This window comes from Tursiops truncatus, chromosome 17 (assembly GCF_011762595.2).
Source record: "Tursiops truncatus isolate mTurTru1 chromosome 17, mTurTru1.mat.Y, whole genome shotgun sequence".
NCBI lineage: Eukaryota > Metazoa > Chordata > Mammalia > Artiodactyla > Delphinidae > Tursiops > Tursiops truncatus.
The window spans coordinates 63,884,999-63,902,246 of NC_047050.1; the positions used below are offsets into that span (position 1 = coordinate 63,884,999).

The 17,248-nt window shown below is 41.9% G+C and overlaps 1 protein-coding gene across 9 annotated transcripts in view; it reads right to left on the reverse strand.

The window, feature by feature from the left end:
- Positions 1 to 207: 207 nt before the first annotated feature.
- The window catches only part of WASHC5 (WASH complex subunit 5), a 54,198-nt gene continuing 37,157 nt past the window's right edge, over positions 208 to 17,248 (reverse strand). For 5 of the 9 annotated variants that reach the window (XM_073794738.1, XM_073794732.1, XM_004324154.4 and 2 more), the window contains 9 exons: positions 14,896 to 15,058; positions 14,409 to 14,511; positions 14,241 to 14,320; positions 11,753 to 11,856; positions 10,836 to 10,965; positions 9,288 to 9,384; positions 5,826 to 5,979; positions 4,925 to 5,012; positions 1,762 to 2,169 (listed from right to left, as the gene is read on the reverse strand). In XM_073794738.1, coding sequence (XP_073650839.1) covers positions 2,113 to 2,169; positions 4,925 to 5,012; positions 5,826 to 5,979; positions 9,288 to 9,384; positions 10,836 to 10,965; positions 11,753 to 11,856; positions 14,241 to 14,320; positions 14,409 to 14,511; positions 14,896 to 15,058 — 976 coding nt within the window. In that variant the 3' untranslated portion in view covers positions 1,762 to 2,112. Of the gene's footprint in view, positions 1,002 to 1,761; positions 2,170 to 4,924; positions 5,013 to 5,825; positions 5,980 to 9,287; positions 9,385 to 10,835; positions 10,966 to 11,752; positions 11,857 to 14,240; positions 14,321 to 14,408; positions 14,512 to 14,895; positions 15,059 to 17,248 lie in introns of those variants that run through there. The other 4 variants (XR_012327346.1, XR_012327345.1, XM_073794735.1 and 1 more) reach the window with 4 other exon arrangements.

Here is a 17,248-nt window from a genome sequence, read left to right on the forward strand (position 1 = left end):
GGACCTTATTTTCCTCATCTATCCACCTGTCTTTCCTCACTTATGCAATTGGATAAGGTTATTTTCTGAGTTCTTAGAAAATATCACATTTATATGGAAAGGCAATCGAGGGCTTTATATAAATTCCACTGTGTAACATTAATAAGCCAGGCTAGGCTTATTTCAAGAAACAGTGAATGAACAAATAAGCACTTGCAATATCTGGCATAATGCCTTAAAATCAGTCAGACTTTACTGAGGTTACAGTACATTTGAAGAGATTATGGACATTCAGAAGGGTATCATGAGACTTAAGTAAATCCCCAAATATCACTAAAGTAAATTGCTTCCATTAAAAGAGCAGTAAAATACAACCAGGAATTTTAAGTAACTACTTCAGATTCTAACGATTAGAGCTAAAATTTTATTTATAAAATAAAGCTTTTATAATTAACATTTCTCTTGTTCAACTTTTAAGTTGAAATTTTTTCAGTTGAGGAAATTTTTCACTAGCCAGATCACTTCGCCTTGTTTTAGCACAGTGTATGTGGACTCATTTGCTTGGTTTTGTGAAATTCCCCTCTGATAAATCATACACTTCAATTGTCTGGTTAAAAATACACTTTCTTAGATCTCACCATTTTATTAGCAGCTGGCTTTCTATGCGGGGAACATTTTCACAGAGAACTAAAGCTCTCATTTCATGCAGTTACTGCAGTGCATCTGATTACAAATGAGAAACAGCAAGATAGTTCTGAGAAGTGGATGTACGATGGCCACAGACTTACCGGCTGAGTTCACGTGTCAGCTTCGGTGGGTGAGACTCCCAAACTCCTTACATGCCAGGCAACTTTCAGTTCACTTTTAAAATTCCTCCCTGGGTTTCCACCAAGCTGGGCTGATAAGCCTTCTGCTTCCCTCTGCTGACTAGATGCTTTTTAAAATCCTTTCTACAATGATGGTGAAATGAAGCATATAAAGTCATTTTTTTTCTCTTCCAGTATCTTAGGATTTGAGACCTTCTGACAAAAGAAATAACTTATCATAAAATCAGAAAACTGAAGGGAACCAGAGAAATCATTAGCCCTGATTTTATAGATGATGCCAGTAGGCTACCTTGGGACAAAGTTTAATTAGTGGCAGAATCAGGACTCAAGCTTTGCCTCCTGACTACAAATTAATGCTGCTTTTCTTACTATTTGCTAACTGACTGTCAAGCACATTTCAGATACTGGGTGTTTTTTGTTTGTTTCTTTTGCTTGTACCTCTCCTCTCCAGAGGACATAGCTATACAGTCAGAGTTAAAACACCTTTCTTGCTCTTATCCAAATCGCCACAGGAGGATGGCAGCTCCTCTTTCAGGGTAATTTTCATTCAGAAGTGATTTAGGATTTTGGAGGAGTTAAAAGCTAATGGCTAAGCTGTTATAAAAAAAAAAAAAGGGAGTGGGGACTTGGGGTGGGGCTCAGGGCTTGCTGAGGAAGGAGCAGCTGAAGTTGGGGAGTCCTACAGAAGGGCTGCAGGGAACCCCCAAGGTATCTGGATTGGAAGAGGACATTGAGCCTCAGACATGAACAAACTTCCATGGTACGTGGTCCACGGATTGCATGGTCTCTGCATCTGCTACTAGTCTCTCTGGTCACCATGTGCCTGCCAGCCTGTCGTGGATGTGACCATGGACACAACACTGGACCTACCAGGCTCCTCTCTTACCTTCCAGACAAGGTTTTTTGCAGGGTGAATATGTGGTTTTTGAATCATAGGCAGAAGGATGACTTTGGGTACTGGCAGTACTATTTTACTGAAAATCTGGAGTTGCACAAATAGTTCTCTAGAACATAAAACTAAATGGATTTATACACAACAATTACACTCAGCATTTATAAGAGGCAGTACAAAATGTGTTCTGCTTCTACATGATATAAATTGTATATAATACCATGATTTAAACAATATTAATTAATTAGTTCCGTGAAATACATCTTACTCAGAACGTCTGACGTTTCCCACAATAAAGGGAAAAAATGCAGTTCTTTGAGCAGTCGGGTTTCTTTTCATTTCCAAGTTCATTTTAGTGACGGTGGGAAGATTTAAGGATAATCCTTCCACTGAAGACGCAGAAGTCAAAAAACGTCACAGGACTGTTCTGAACTCATCAAAAATGAAATTAGGCACGTGTGCTTCAGCAACCTAAAAAAAATAAGAGTTAACTTTCATAGTGTTATAAGAAGCAGTTCAAATTTTTCCATATGAAAATTAATGACATGAAGACATCCTATGGAGCAAGGTGAATCACAGGGAAATACTGGGCCACTAATTGAAACCGCCACCTTCTGCTTCTGGTGTCCTACTGCTGGTGTCTAATTTCTTGGCACTGCTGACATCTGAAGGGATGCTATACAGCTCCCTGTCCCCCCACCCCCGCCCCAGACGTGAGCTCCTTGGCTCTTAAAGGCACTTGGATCTGCAAGGATGCACATGCCTCTGGGAAGTACTAAGAAGTAGTCTCAGGTCACCTCATAATTAACTGATGGCCAACCTCAGTCACTTGCCAGAACGGGACATCTGGCAAGTGACTGAGGCCAGAGGAGGAAGACCCTCAAAGGCAGGCATTCCTTAACTGTGCTGGGGAAGCCCTCAGAGGGGTGGAACGGGGTAAATGGGGTGGAATGTAGAACTAGGTGATCTCCAAGCACTGGAAATTGGTAGTCTTTAAGAGCAGTATTTAATTTTTTTCTGACTATAAAGTTATCACCTGCTAATTAGAGAAAATTTAGCAAATGTAGAGAAGTATAAAAAAGGAATAATCTCTAATCTCAATTCCTTACGAGAAAACTAAAACTGCTAATTATTCTGTATCAAATTCTTCCAGTTTACATACACTCACACACACACTCAAAACTAGAATCACATAATTTTCTGTCCTTCTGCTAAATTTTATGTTCTGAATATCCTTACATGTACATCTTGGTGAACTTTTGCATATATACCCAGCAGGTAAATTTCTAGCAGTGGAATTGCTGGGATCAGTAAGATATTACAAAAGTTTTTTAAATAGATAAAGTCAAATTGCCCTCTCCAGAGATAAGCAAATTTACATTCCCATTGATAGTACTGAGAAGTCCCATTTCTTTGAAACTTTCCCAAGCACTGGGCGCCCAACATTTTACTTTTTACCCATTTTACTGTTACTTTGATTCATGTCCCTTTAACGTAAGGTTGAACATCTTCACAAATGTTTACTGGCCACTTGTATTTCTTTTCCTGAAAACTGCCTGTTTCCTGAAAACTCCTTTTTTTTTTTCGGTTGGATTGATTATCTTTTTCTTATTGATCTAGAAGAGCACACTATAAGTTAGAAAAAAAAAGTTCTTTTGTTAATAGTTTTCCCAATTTTTTTTAAAAAATTTTGAGACATCTGACAGAGAATTGTTTCATTACATTCAGCACTTATAAGAGATGAAATCTCTAAATCCTTTGTGGCTTCCTCCTTTGGTGTTTTATATATAGGATGTTCCGCTTTAGCCTAAGTTCTATGAATTTTTTTTTTTTTTTCGGTACACGGGCCTCTCACTGTTGTGGCCGCTCCCGTTGTGGAGCACAGGCTCCAGATGCGCAGGCCCAGCGGCCATGGCTCACGGGCCCAGCCGCTCCGCAGCATGTGGGATCTTCCCGGACCAGGGCATGAACCTGTGTCCCCTGCATCGGCAGGCGGACTCAACCACTGCGCAACCAGGGAAGCCCAGTTCTATGAAATTTAAAAAAATTCTAACCCCCCTCCAAGTTATAAACATTATCTGGGATTTTGATTATAACTGCAATAAGATTATAAACTAGAAAGAACTAATACTTGAGTTTCCTCATTCAGAAATGTGGACTTCAAAATTTTATAGTTTTTTCCTAAATATTCTTTCATATCTCTTACAGAGTTTATTATTCTTGGCTATGTTATTTCCTTGCTAATTCTGTCAATAGGATCTTTTTCACATTATAGTTTTGAATTGGTTATTAGTGTATTCACTTTGTATATTATGTAATCAGCTTACTTTCTGAATTCTTATTGTTTTAGTAGTTTTCCACAAGTTTCTATCGGGTATTCAAGGAAGACAAATTCATTCTCAATAAAACAAATCTGTCTTCTTTTCATGATGCATTTTAAATCTTTCATTTCCTATTCTATTGTCTGGAACCTGTACAACAAAAGCAGCAGTGAGCATCAGCATCACCATGTAACTCTTATCGTCCTGACCTTGATGAGAATGCCAGTAGCACTTAGAATTAAGTCTGACCTTGCTAGTTAATTTTAAAAGCGTCATCTTTGGTTTTTGTTATAAAAAAGTAACTTTGATTCCTAACCTACTAATTTTTCAAAATCAGAATGGCTTTTCAGCATCTATTGAAGGTTTTTTTATATTTCAGGGTCAAGCTCTCCACTCTCAACTAAAACTTACCAAAGTGGAATTACTACTGAGAAAATAAAAGAGTATCTTAGGAGGTGGAAAGTAATCTGTCATTTTTGGAAACGGTGGTTGTATAGCACTTCAACCATGGTGTGAACTTAGCCAAACTTGCTGTGGGAAGCAGGTTACTGTAGAGATGAAAAATGAAGCACACAATCATTCTCTACCCCGACCCCTTAAGGAATTCTCCCCTGGAGCTCATCTTAGCTCCTCCTCAACAGGCTGAGCTGCAGACCGGAGGAGGGTGTGGTAGAGGGCAAGAAGAGGGAGGAAGCTGTGTTCAACCCTGTCTTCTCGCAAAGCACTGAACACGTGGAGGAGGAGGGAACATCTTAGAGCCGAGCCGGGGGTAGAGCAGGGCGAGGGGCTCAGAGGTGTCCACTGGGAATGAGCCTCTGGACTTCACTCCTCATGGGTCCAAGGCCATGCTTCATACCATCTTTCTACAAAAAGGGCATTAATATTGTTCTTTATCTACTGCTTACCCTCCTGGGTAGCTTTGTGTACCGAACATAATCCTCCAGAAACAGAAGGGCACCCACAACATCTGCAGGCATTTCTGGTATCTTCTGGCTGCAACAGAGAACAGTCTGGATCGGTTAACTGCTTTGTACACAGTGGACCCTCAGTCAAAATACTGAAAGACTAAAAAAACGACAGATGACTAAATGAAGCCAAAGTAGAGGCAAATCTACAGCACCTCCTCCTGAGTCACAGCAAGCCAGATCTTGCTGGCCTATCTTCAGAACACAGCCCGGAGGATGGAATCAAACTTCTCTGAACGGCCTACACGGGGCTGCACCACATGGTGCCTGCTGACCCTTTAGGGTAGCGGAGAAGGAGACTCAGGACCCAGCATCTCATGCAAATAACTTGTTTCTATCCCAGAAAAGCCACATTTGGGGTGGGGGAGGGGAGAACTAAAGGTTTACAAGCTTTATATCACGTAGGAACTTCCGTGCAATTCGTTCCATTACACACCAGGAACTCGGGCTATGCTGCCCACGAGGTGCTCCCTGACACTCCACTGGAGGGTGGAGCCATCCCTGGGCAGTGGCCCAGTGGGAGGACACGGGCTCACTGAGGTCTGAGCACAGTGTCCAGGATGCAGAGGGGCAGGCCTGCACTTTCTCCCCACGGAGCTTGCTGATGGTGGTTATGACGCATCCACAGTGCGTGCTCCCAGGGCTCCTCGGCAGAGTGACTAAGGATGGGCACACCTTTAATTGCCCCAAACAAGGAGATGTGCCCCGACCTGCTTTACAGAGCCAGGTGAGCAGTCAGTTCCTGTCTCTACTAGGGGGATGATAAGAGGAATTTGCCATGCGAGGTTCCCAGCCCATTCTGTAACATCAATTCCATTTTTTCCTGGTTGGCCTTCTGTACCTTGTACACTGCTCCACTGTGGAGCGGATAAACTGGCCGATCAATGCCAGGAACTGTTCTGTGTACCGGGAATGAAACTGCTTCAGCAGGGTGAGCAGTCCCAGCACGAGTGGCGGCCAATCCACAGGGTCGGCAGGTTTTCGGCAGACCATGCCTGCAAGGACCGACAAATTACAAATTACCACCAAGCGAACTGCTTGCCTTAGGCAACATTCATTTAGTATGAATGTTCGTGAATGTCAAAATGTCTGGGGCCCATATCACCACTGGCAGATGATTACGTGAGGGAATGATAATCCAGGACTACATTTTGAATTAGGCCCAGGATTTGGTGGAGGCTTCTAGTGGTCTGAAGGATTCAACATCCTAAAATGGGTACTAATTTTTATAATTACCATCACTGTTTCTTCTGGATTATATAATTAATGGATGCAACTGTAGAAAATTTAAAGATATAGATAAACGTAAATGAGGAAATAAAAATTGCCTAGAATCGGCTTCTGTTAATGGCAGCATGGCATACTAAATACCTTGAAATACTCTCTTAAATGAAAACATTCAAAATGCTGGATAAGATTTTAAAAGTATCTTTAAACACAAGGTTAAATGTTACACAAGAAAAGAACATGCAGAAATCAGGACAGTCGAAGAAGGAAATATGTCAAGTGAATGAGTGCCAAAGCTGGCCTTTTCACTAAGGATTCCTGCCCAAATCTGGAGACCTTGACCTTCTGCCTGAATGGCTGTATGGGGAACAGGAGACAGACCACAATGTTGAAAACAAAACAAAACAAAAGGACGTGGGTTCGAGCCCTGGTCCGGGAAGATCCCACATGCTGTGGAGCAGCTAAGCCCGTGTGCCACAACTACTAAGCCTGTGCTCTAGCGCCCGTGAGCCACAACTAGTGAGCCCACATGCCACAACTACTGAAGTCCGCACGCCTAGAGCCCATGCTCTGCAACAAGAGAAGCCACTGCAATGAGAAGCCCGTGCACCGCAACCAAGAGTAGCCCCTTCTCGCCACAACTAGAGAAAGCCCGTGCGCAGCAACAAAGACCCAACACAGCCAAAAATAAAAATAAATTAATTAATTTTTTAAAAAAGGCAACCAGCCCAATTTAAAAATAGGCAAAAGACTTGAACAGACACTTAACAAAGAAAAATATAAAGAAACAAACAAAAAAGATATAAAGAACGGCCAAAGAGCACTTGAAAAAGTGCTCAACATCATTAATCATCAGGGAAAGGCAAGTTAAAACTATAATGAGATACCATACACACTCATTAGAATGGTTCAAATTAAAAAGACTGAGATGGCCAAATGCTGATGGGCTGTAAAATGGTACAACCACTTTGCGAAAAGGATTGGCAGTCGATTAAAAGTTAAAACTGGTCAGACAGACCCGCAGATCCCATATTTGGGTTTTTGTGAAGACTGGAAAAACTTACTTAAGATGCCAAAACAAGTTACCTAACCCAGGCCTTGGCAATTCCAAATTACTCAATGCCCACTGCAAAAGACTCTAGCCATACTCAGAACATGGAGAAGTAATCCTTTCCAGGTGGAGAACAAAAGTGATGTTTACAACAAAAACTTCCTTTGAATGAGCACCACAGAGATTCTTCCTTAAAAGACCAAGGCAGGCGTGCGTTTCTCAGATCAGTCTTGAGAACAATGCTTACAAGGTTAAATAAATGTTTTTAGGGTCCACAAACATGCCGATGTTCCTTCCTCAGTCCTGCTTTTCTTTAATTTGATCCCCGACTTAACACATCAGCCTAATTCATGAAAAGTACTGTAGCCAGGGGACTTCTCTGGTGGTAGAGTGGGCACAATGCAGGGGGCACAGGTTTGATCCCTGGCCAGGGAACTAGATCCGCAACTAAGAAGTCAGCATGCCGCAACTAAGAAGTCAGCATGCCACAACTGAAGAGTCTGCATGCCGCAACTAAAAAGTTCCCACATGCCGCAATGAAGATCCCACGTGCTGCAACTAAGACCCAGACGGCCAAAATAAATAAATAAATATTAAAAAAAAAAAGAACTGTAGTCAGGTATACATACATTTCTAAGACACTTAACAGTTTTGTTCTGTTTTGTTTAAAGATCTGGGAATTCTGATCTTCCACTATCACTATTTCACTGGAATAGTGACATATTTCCCATAAGGAGTTGTATAATCAAGGAGCCTGACCATAACCATACATGCAATGAAAGAAATATTACCTAAGAACGAGACCACTTAACAAACCGTCTTAATGAAAACAAGGTATCTTCATGCACTGACAATTCACCATTATAAAGAAGCATATATTCTTATTTTGTAATAACACAGGGACAAGAGAGGGAGGTCATGAATCTCTGAATCTTGAGATGAACTTTTAAGTCCATCTTGGGATGGTTCTTTACATTGATTTTGACCAACATACAGAAAAGGATCCAGCATCAGATAAGCATTTGCTCTGTGAGAGGTAATGTCATAGGTATTTTTGAAATCTGCTTGGCCTGAGAGGTTAAGTAACTTGGCCAAAGTCACACAGGTGATAAGTCATGAAGCCAGAATCCAAACACACACGTGTTCCCTCCCTCTTATGGCAAGGACTTACTGGGCGCCACCATGCCCTGCATTCTGTGGCTGTAACAGGTATTGTTATTGGGGCTGTGTCTGGAATCAAGGAATCTTTTTGAATGAGGGAATAAAAACCTTACAGAGAATCCACATCTTTATCCTAAAAAAAAACCTTTTGGAATAGGAAGGGAAATACTTGAAGGAAGAAATATATTTTGGAATTGCTGGTTAAAAAAAGTATATGGTTACATTCATGGAAAAGCTCTTACAATACTTTCAGAGTAAATTAAACTCTACAGCAGACTCTAAAAATCTCTACTTAGATATAAAGTTTGGAGACAGAGGAAATACCCGGGAATCTTATAAAAATGTTCAAGATAAAGTCAATGACAAAAAAACATTGGGTTATATCCTTGGACAGGACAAATATACTGATAGCCTTTGGTATCTATTGTTTGTATCAAGTATTTTCAAAAATAAAGTACTGGATATCCCTGGATTAGTCTCCTGTATGTAACCATATTTTTACTCTTCATACCAAAGTTCCAGATACACAGTAGGCCCATGACACTTGCTGAAAGAACATTAACCAAAAAGAAGTTTCTTTCCCACCATAATCAGCTCCTTAAAGAAGAGAGAGAAGCAAAGGTCCCACACATTTTACAAGTTGGATAATCAGCCACTGTAAATTAAAGGTGGATTATACTTGGTTGATATTAAATCCACCGTCTGCATCATATTTCAGAGGCCCAAAGACATGGATTTTATAAACACGCAATTAACTATGAAAGACCTCATGTGTGACATAGCATTCTATACCAAGAGCTGTTTGGTTAGATGTTAATCTACCGTTATTGTTCCTTACTGCAAAGAATAAATGTCATACAGTACCTAGGTTTTTGCTGTACTGAAGTTTTGGCAACTGGGCGATCAAAAATAGAAAGTTGACAACCGGGAAGTAGGGTAAGCGCTTTGTTGTTATGTATATCTGGAAAGAGAAGGGAAGAGATGGGCTCTTCACATCACACAATACCACAGAATACACTTTCAAAGGGAAGCTGCCATTTATTTGTTTGCTCTTCTGACTGCTGAAAACTAGGATGGTTCCATTAACTTGCTGCCTTCAGAGTTTTATTTACCACTGACCATTCCCCCACCAAACAGATACCCACTTGACAATTAGCCCTGTTGGGATGGGAACAATTTTGCTTAGATTAGCAGTTACCTCCCCCCTGAATCCTGTTAATGTCAGCAACAAAAGGAGGGGAGAAAAAGGCGATGAGCAAGAAAGTCAAGGCAAAGCTGGAAGGAGGGCAGAGGGAAGGAAAGAGAAAGAGGGAGAAAGAAAGAAGGAAAGACCCGCAGAGCAGTGCGTGGCGGCGTGTAAGCAGGAAGCAAGCAGACGTCTCTTTGTCCAGTGGCTTTCCCGCAGGCAATGCCACAGAGCAGTCTCTGGATGTAGCATCACCCCAGTTCACGGGGCAGAGAAGTACAGTCAGAACACACCCAGCCGTCTCCCTCCTCCCTGTTGGACCGGTTCCCTGGGAGGTGGGGTGGCATCCTGGCCAGGAGCGCCCGCTCTGGTCAGACTGCCAGGCTCCATTGCTGGCTAGTGTGGAGCCCTGGGAAGTTATCAACCTCTGAGCCTCAGGATCCTCCCCCAACAAGGGCACATTGAAGGGACTGCTTTGAGATCAAGTGACAGCACCCATCGTGGGGTTAACACAGTGCTTGGCACATAATTACAAAATGTTAGGTGCTACTTAGGTTCATAATTTTTTACCCCAAACCCAGGGGATTGTATAGATTTCAGAATTTCATATTACAATAAAGATTTTAGAAAGGTAATATAGAGTCTAGGGTAACAACCTGTAATGAAAGTTATCAGTATTTCGGCATCAAAACATGAAAATTCACAGGAGTATAAACAGCCGCAAGTCAGTTTGGGACAGGTTTTGGCACCAAGTGAGATCTGGCACCAACTTGTGGAAAAAACTTTCAGTTCTCAGAGGTTTATGGAGATCAGAATTGCAGAAAAGGACTTGTGGCCCCAGACTGTGATTGTGATTACTGTCAGCCACAGAGGGAAGTATCTTTGGGCAAGAAGGATCAATGCCACCATTTAGCTGCAGTTCAAATACCAACCCGCAGAGAAACCTAAAACACATCTCCTATAGATATAGCGCTTTTCACTTTTCAACGAGTTCTGACAAACACTGTATCACTTGATTCCCACAGCCCTGAGTGAGGCAGGGACGGTGTGATCATCCTCATATTACACGTGGGAAACGGGAGCCCAGAAAGGGCAGGAACTCAAGAGAAGGGAGGTTCCAGGATGGGAACCAGGTCCTCCCAGTACCTGAGCACAGCAATCTGGGCCAGATGGCCTTAGGTACCACACTATCCCCCACCACACCATCATATATTTTAATCGTTAACCTTGTTCAGTGGGTTGTGGATGCCAGCTGCCTCCAGGTAGGCTGTGATTTCATATAAGAGTGTGTTATCTTCTTTGGGGTAAGGAAGTGAAGGGTCCTGGTAGTGGGCTTCGATATCTGCTAGGAGAGCCCTAGATGAAGGTGAAGGAAAACAAAAACAAAAACAAAAACAACAGTGATAAACATTAGAGATAAAATGAATCTAGACAACAGTTAATACAAGCTATGATCTTCCAGGGATCCAGTGTCCTCACCTGTAAAACAAGGGCTTGATCCTTCTAATTCTCAATTTCCATACCTGTCATTGGTTACAAATGGAAAATTTGACCTAGAATTACATTATCTTTTGGAGTTCACCCAAATCAAATGCTTTCACCATTCAAAGTTTTATGAATTGACTGAACTGTTTTCACTACCTACTTTGTCAAAAGCACTGACTTTGTGACCAAGAAGCACAGATTATTTATCTTTAAGCAGGAGGCTCGAAAAGAGAGCAAGCTGAAGGAGAGGTAAAGGGTGTGGCTGTGCACCGGGATGCGTTCTCACAGCCACACCCGGGCAGCAGTGCGCTTCCACCCGCCCTCAGAAGAATTAGTGACTCAGTCCTGTGGAAAGCCAGGAGTGGATTTTGGTAATAATTGCCTTCTCAGTCTGTGCAAGTACCTAGCATGGTGTCTGGTGTGTATTAAGTGATCAATATATGTTGGCTGAATAAATGAATCTATCAAAAAAAAGAAAAAAAAAAGAGAGACAGACCAAGACAGATTTGATTACCTATGGGAAGAAAGCCTGTAAATTCAGAGAGCCTTCTCACTCAAGAAGAACTTAAAAGAGCAGGTATTGAACAAGAAACTGGAATGCTAATCGATGATGAACAATCCAGGCCCACAGCTGGCTGTTTCAAATGCCGGCACTTACTTATTGAGATTCTCCAAAGCAGCTGCCAGATGTTTGGAGTCAAACCGACAAGAATAATTTAATTCATTGGCAATCTGTTGTCTCAGAATCTGCATCTGCCCAACCTGTGAACAAGCAAGAGAGAGAACAGGTAAACTACACAAGGATTTCAAACAGATAGCGAGGAGACAAACAAAAAGATGACGAGCTTTTATTGGAAGGATCACAACATTCTAAAGAAAAATTCAAGGATTTCCTGGACTGCCTTTATGGCTAAGGCCAGCATCATCCCTAACGGAGCAGAGGACCCTTCAAGAAATGTCTGGAGAGATTCCTGTACACCAACTTCAAAATAGCCCTGATGTCTAACAGTTTACAAAGTGATCCATTAATGCTCAATTGTCCATGGATTAAAGGTGTGTGTTTTGAAGCTCTATTTTTTATCTTTTGGAATAAATTCTCCATGTTCAGTACCCACTAATGAGAAGCCCTACTTCCTTTATTTGTCCTAAACTGAAATTTCTCAAGTCCTAAGGATGTCATTTCACTCTAATATTCGGTCAATATAAGCCTGTCTACATCACTCAGGATTACAGATCAAGAAATAATCTAGGTAATAAAATAATCTACATACAATCTTCCAAGAAGGCCCTTCTAACACTGATAACCCCGAATCCAGAGGTTCTTAACCTTTTGTTGGCACCTTGGACCTCTTAAGGAATCTAGCGAAGACTATGGACATTGTCTCAGAATAATTCTTTTGAATGTACGAAATAAAACATACAGGATAACAATGGAAGCCAATTGTAACAAAATGTAATTCGCAAGCTATTAAAAGAATGGATTTGTGACCTGGAGTTATGCTAACACGGTGGATCAACCATTGTAATTTCCAAGTAATGATGAGCATAAAGGATATTTGGAGGTATCCATGGCGACTGTCAGGTGTTAGGGAACTATCTTTGGGTCAGTTTGAGGTAAGAGTTCAGCTGGCTCTGACAAGTTCAATTTGTTGGTATCATAAAGTCAACAGTATACCCTAACTTTTTATGCAGTAAATTCCTTCTCTTTTCTAGAAAAGCTATCCCTAAAAGATTAGCAAAGGGGAGAGGAGGACTACGAAGGGAGGTTGTTTAGTAATGATGGCAACAATAAAGAAGAAATGAACACATTTCCTCTGAGTTGTTGGGAGCAGAGAAAGGAAAAAAAAGAGTGGTCTTCTCTAAGAGTGAAGAAAAGGTATCATTTAGATCAATAGACTTTATAACAGTTAAAAGTGTCAAACGACCTCAAATGTACTACCTTCGACCACTATTCTTATGAGGCTACTCTACTTATGTCAAGAAAATAAAAGTGAATCCAAAAAAATGCTATTTGTAAGTAAGAAACCTTTTATTAACAGAAAACTATTATTATTTAAAAATTAGAATAGGGCAAGGCCAAGAAAACAGTGGGTTCTTCCAGGCCACTCAAAAATGTCCCTCCAACCTTGTCTCTGCCCATATAATTCCTTGCTTAATTCTAGATACTCTATGTCAAGGATTCCCTAGAAAATACCAATCTGGAAATGGAAACAGAAATAAATGCAGTTTTATGTAACTTGTTCTTATTTAAATAAGATACTGGAGAGGTTAAGGAGCCTGGGAGGTGAAAAGCTCATTCTACCTATTTGTTCGCCTATTAGAGAGCTCTGGACTGTCACTCTTTCTCTCTGTGATTTCTCTAGAGCTGCAATGACCAAGAGAGCAGCCACTGGCTGCCTGTGGTTGTTTAAATTTAAACAATTAAAATGAAATAAAATTTGAAATTCAGGTCCTCACTCCCCACAAGCCACGTTCTAAGCGCCCAACAGCTCCATGTGGATAGTGGCTGCTGTCACTGTTGAAAAGCACAAGTATTTCCATGCTGTTCCAGATTATTATGCCCATTTAGTGACTGCAGGTTCCCTAATTCAAGACAAAAAGACAAATTGGTCCTTGGGGGTTTTAATGTAAAGATCAGTGATTTAGACCCAAGACTTGGCTACTATTGAATTACCAGCAATTATTGATACAACTAACAGTGGTCCATAATAGTCACTGGGAAACCTCCAAAGCCTCTTCTAAGCATCTCTGTAATCTCTCTTGGCTTCCTACAGAGGTGAGACTTAGGCCAGTCCAGATTAGGGTGGCAAACTGACAGCAACTCATTAATGAACTTGTTACATAAGGATGGAGTATAGCTGAGGGAGGAAAACTTCTATTTCCTTCTGTGAAAGCACCTCTTGCCAAAAGTCATTTCAAAATGAAAGTTTTCTTCAGTGAAAGAAAAACAATGAATAGGCCAATGAAAAGCACAGTCAAGAACAGCCAAAGATCAAAAGAACTTAGAAATAATGACAAACTGAAATGTTGTGTTTTTGTTTTGATGGCCAAAGAAAGAAAAGTGGCTTTCTTTGGGCAACCAAGTTACAAGAAAATAATAATTAAAAAACCATAGCCTTGCTTCTCCCCTCTCTCCCACGACATACCTTCATGATAGCTTCCAGATAAGCGGTCCATATCTTCTGTGTTTTGGCAATGGCAGAAAAATAAATTTTATTCGAATTTGCTGAAAGGTTAAAATATGATTTTCTATTTAGTAACTTTGGAAAGGCTACAGTGTTCTCTCTACCTCAGCCTCGTTTTAGAACACTTACCTACAATGCTTTTTAGGGGGCTGATGGCATTCATGAGGGTTTTTAAAGTATCCTGCACAGTTCTGTCTCGCAAGATAATTTTCTGAAACATGCTGAGGAAATTCTAAAACAAGAAGGCATGATCGAAGAGCAAAACATAATGAATAAATACTCCAGTTAACTAAAATGCTATGCAGAACACAAACTAGCTGCATTCACACAACGCTACAAATAGGATGACAGGGAAGCAGCAACTTCCAGTTCCCATCAGAAACACCCGTTAGGAGGAGTTGCTGGTTTCCAAGATGAAATTCACAAGAACAGTCTACCCATAAAAATACTATGCTGGCCAAAGAAACTCCAGTTTATTCTCAGTTCTTATCTATTTAACAGGAGTCATATACACATGCCTGATATCAGTCTAGGAAAGCACGAAAGAAAGGTTAAACGAACTACTCTCTTCTCCGCCAGGGTAGCAGAAAACACGCACAAATGCCAAAAAGCTCACCTGTAACTCTTTGACAATCATGAAGCACAGAAGCCTGTCTAACCCATTCAGACCGAAAGTCCCCAAGGTGTTCTGGATTTCTGAGAAGAGGCGGCTGCTGGTCACCTCTTGATGGGTTTTCATATCATACCAAGTGTTCAGCTGGTCAATGTGGCATGTCATTCTAAAACAAAAACAAAACAAACTCAAAACCCAAAAGCAGCTCAGAATTCATCCTGAAGGGATGTGGGATGCAACAGGATTAGGGGCATTGGATAGGAAGAACAATGGTTTCATGATTTGCGCTTTAATAACCTCTGCATCTAGGCACCCAAGACATCTCACGGTGAACGTTCACTGGGCCAGGAAGGCAAAATTCAGTTAAATCACCTCTTCCTGCCCTTGCTATGTGACCAGTTGGACTGCTTCATTTCCACTGGGTTGGGCTGCTGTTTGGAGTCCTGTCTTGAGGACAAGGCTAGATTCGGCCATCAGCCTGGAAGGCTTTAGAGCCCTGTTGTCTCTCTGGAGGGTCTTTCTTTAAATATCCAGAGACTAGGGACAAAACACAGTCTTGTGTCATTTCCAATTTGGTAAGAAAGGAACTTCGAATCCTTGTGTCCTCACATCTGAGACTATGATGACAAAGCCATTTCCTCTTTCCTCCCAGTTCTGGTCATTGACCAGCGATTCCCTTTTAGACTCAGGAGTGTGACGATGGCAATGATAACAACCAACAACGTTTACCGAGTGCTTCCTATGTGTCAGGCACTGGGCCAAGACCTTTCCGTGTGCTCACACTTCATCCTCAGAATAGCTGTGATGTACGAGCTGTTTGACCTTCATTTTATAGATGAAATAACCGAGGCTTCCAACACCATACCCATAACCACCATTTTAATGGTTCTCAAATGTTGGCGTACGGACCTTAAATCACTGGTAGAGCATGTTAAAAAACAGACGCCCAGATCCCATTTCTGGAGAGTTGGATTGGGTAGGTCTGGGGTGGAGTCCCAGCCTCTACCTTCAACAGCCTCCACAAAATAATATGCCCTCAATCCTAAGAGCCAATACATATCTTTACTGAAATGAGGCTTGGCAGGGAATTAAAAGAGGCTCAGGAGCTAGGGAATTTTAAATTTGGAAGTAAATGGAAGAACAAGATGACTTCCAGAGCCACAGTCTACTTTCAGGCCTCAGTGTCCTGCTTCCAGCGCTCAGTGCTGGCACTTTGAATGCGTCAGTTGAGAGGCTCCCAATTTTGATGATAAAATCATATACGACATGGAAATCCCAATCATGCTTAATCCTTTCTGCCAGTATTAACACGGCACTAGGTGAGTCAGGCGGACAGTTTTCTAGGAGGGCTTTGGTGACCAACCCATGGGTGCCCAAGAGGAGTCACAGAGCGTTTCGGATCATTTACGCTTTCTGGCCCATGAGGCATAGACGGAACTCATTTCTGCTGAAGGTGACATCTGGTTTGTGAAGCTTCATAAGTTTCGAAGGACAAAATCAGCCTGAATTTGAAGGTAGTATAAAGAACACGTGTGATACGGACATTCAACTTACACAAAACCAACTATGCACGCACAGCTGAACTGAAAAGAAGAGAAATCATCTTTCCGTGGGTAAGCACACCAGGCGGAATGGCTGAACAAGCACGACCCAGGGGTGAACATAAGACAGCAGGCAGGAGCCTGCTTTCCCCTTGGTTGGGCTTAGTACCAACTGCTTCATCAGAGGCTCAACTGAAAAAAAATGAGGAAAACTAGCTCAGCTGGACTTCTGAGACAGGCAGCGTCAAGCCTCCACTGTGGTGCCCACCTGAAATATTCTCAGGGCTGTTTTGATTATGAGATTTTCACCCATGTGACTGTATATAAACTGTAAGTCATGGCTGCAAGTCTGCCCTTGAATGACACATGCTTTAACATTGGGTTCCAGAGTCAGAGCACCCGATGTGTATTCTGGGTCCACTGTTTATTAACTTCTGGGCAAGTGATTGAGCTTTTCTGTGTCTCAGTTACTTTGATTTAACGTGGGACGAATAACAATGCCTACCCCTTAAGACTGCTGTGATAAGTAAGTGAAGGGATGTGTGCCAGGGGCTAGGAAGAGTGCACAAGGTGCGTGCTCAAGAAATGCTGGTCCTGGGACTTCCCTGGTGGCGCAGTGGATAAGACTCTGCGATCCCAATGCAGGGGGGGCCCAGGGTCGATCCCTCGTCAGGGAACTAGATCCTACGTGCACCGCAACTAAGAGTTCACATGCCGAAACTAAGGAGCTGGTGAGCCACAACTAAGGAGCCCGCATGCCGCAACTAAGGAGCCCACATGCTGCAACTAAGGGGCCTGCCTGCCGCAACTAAGAC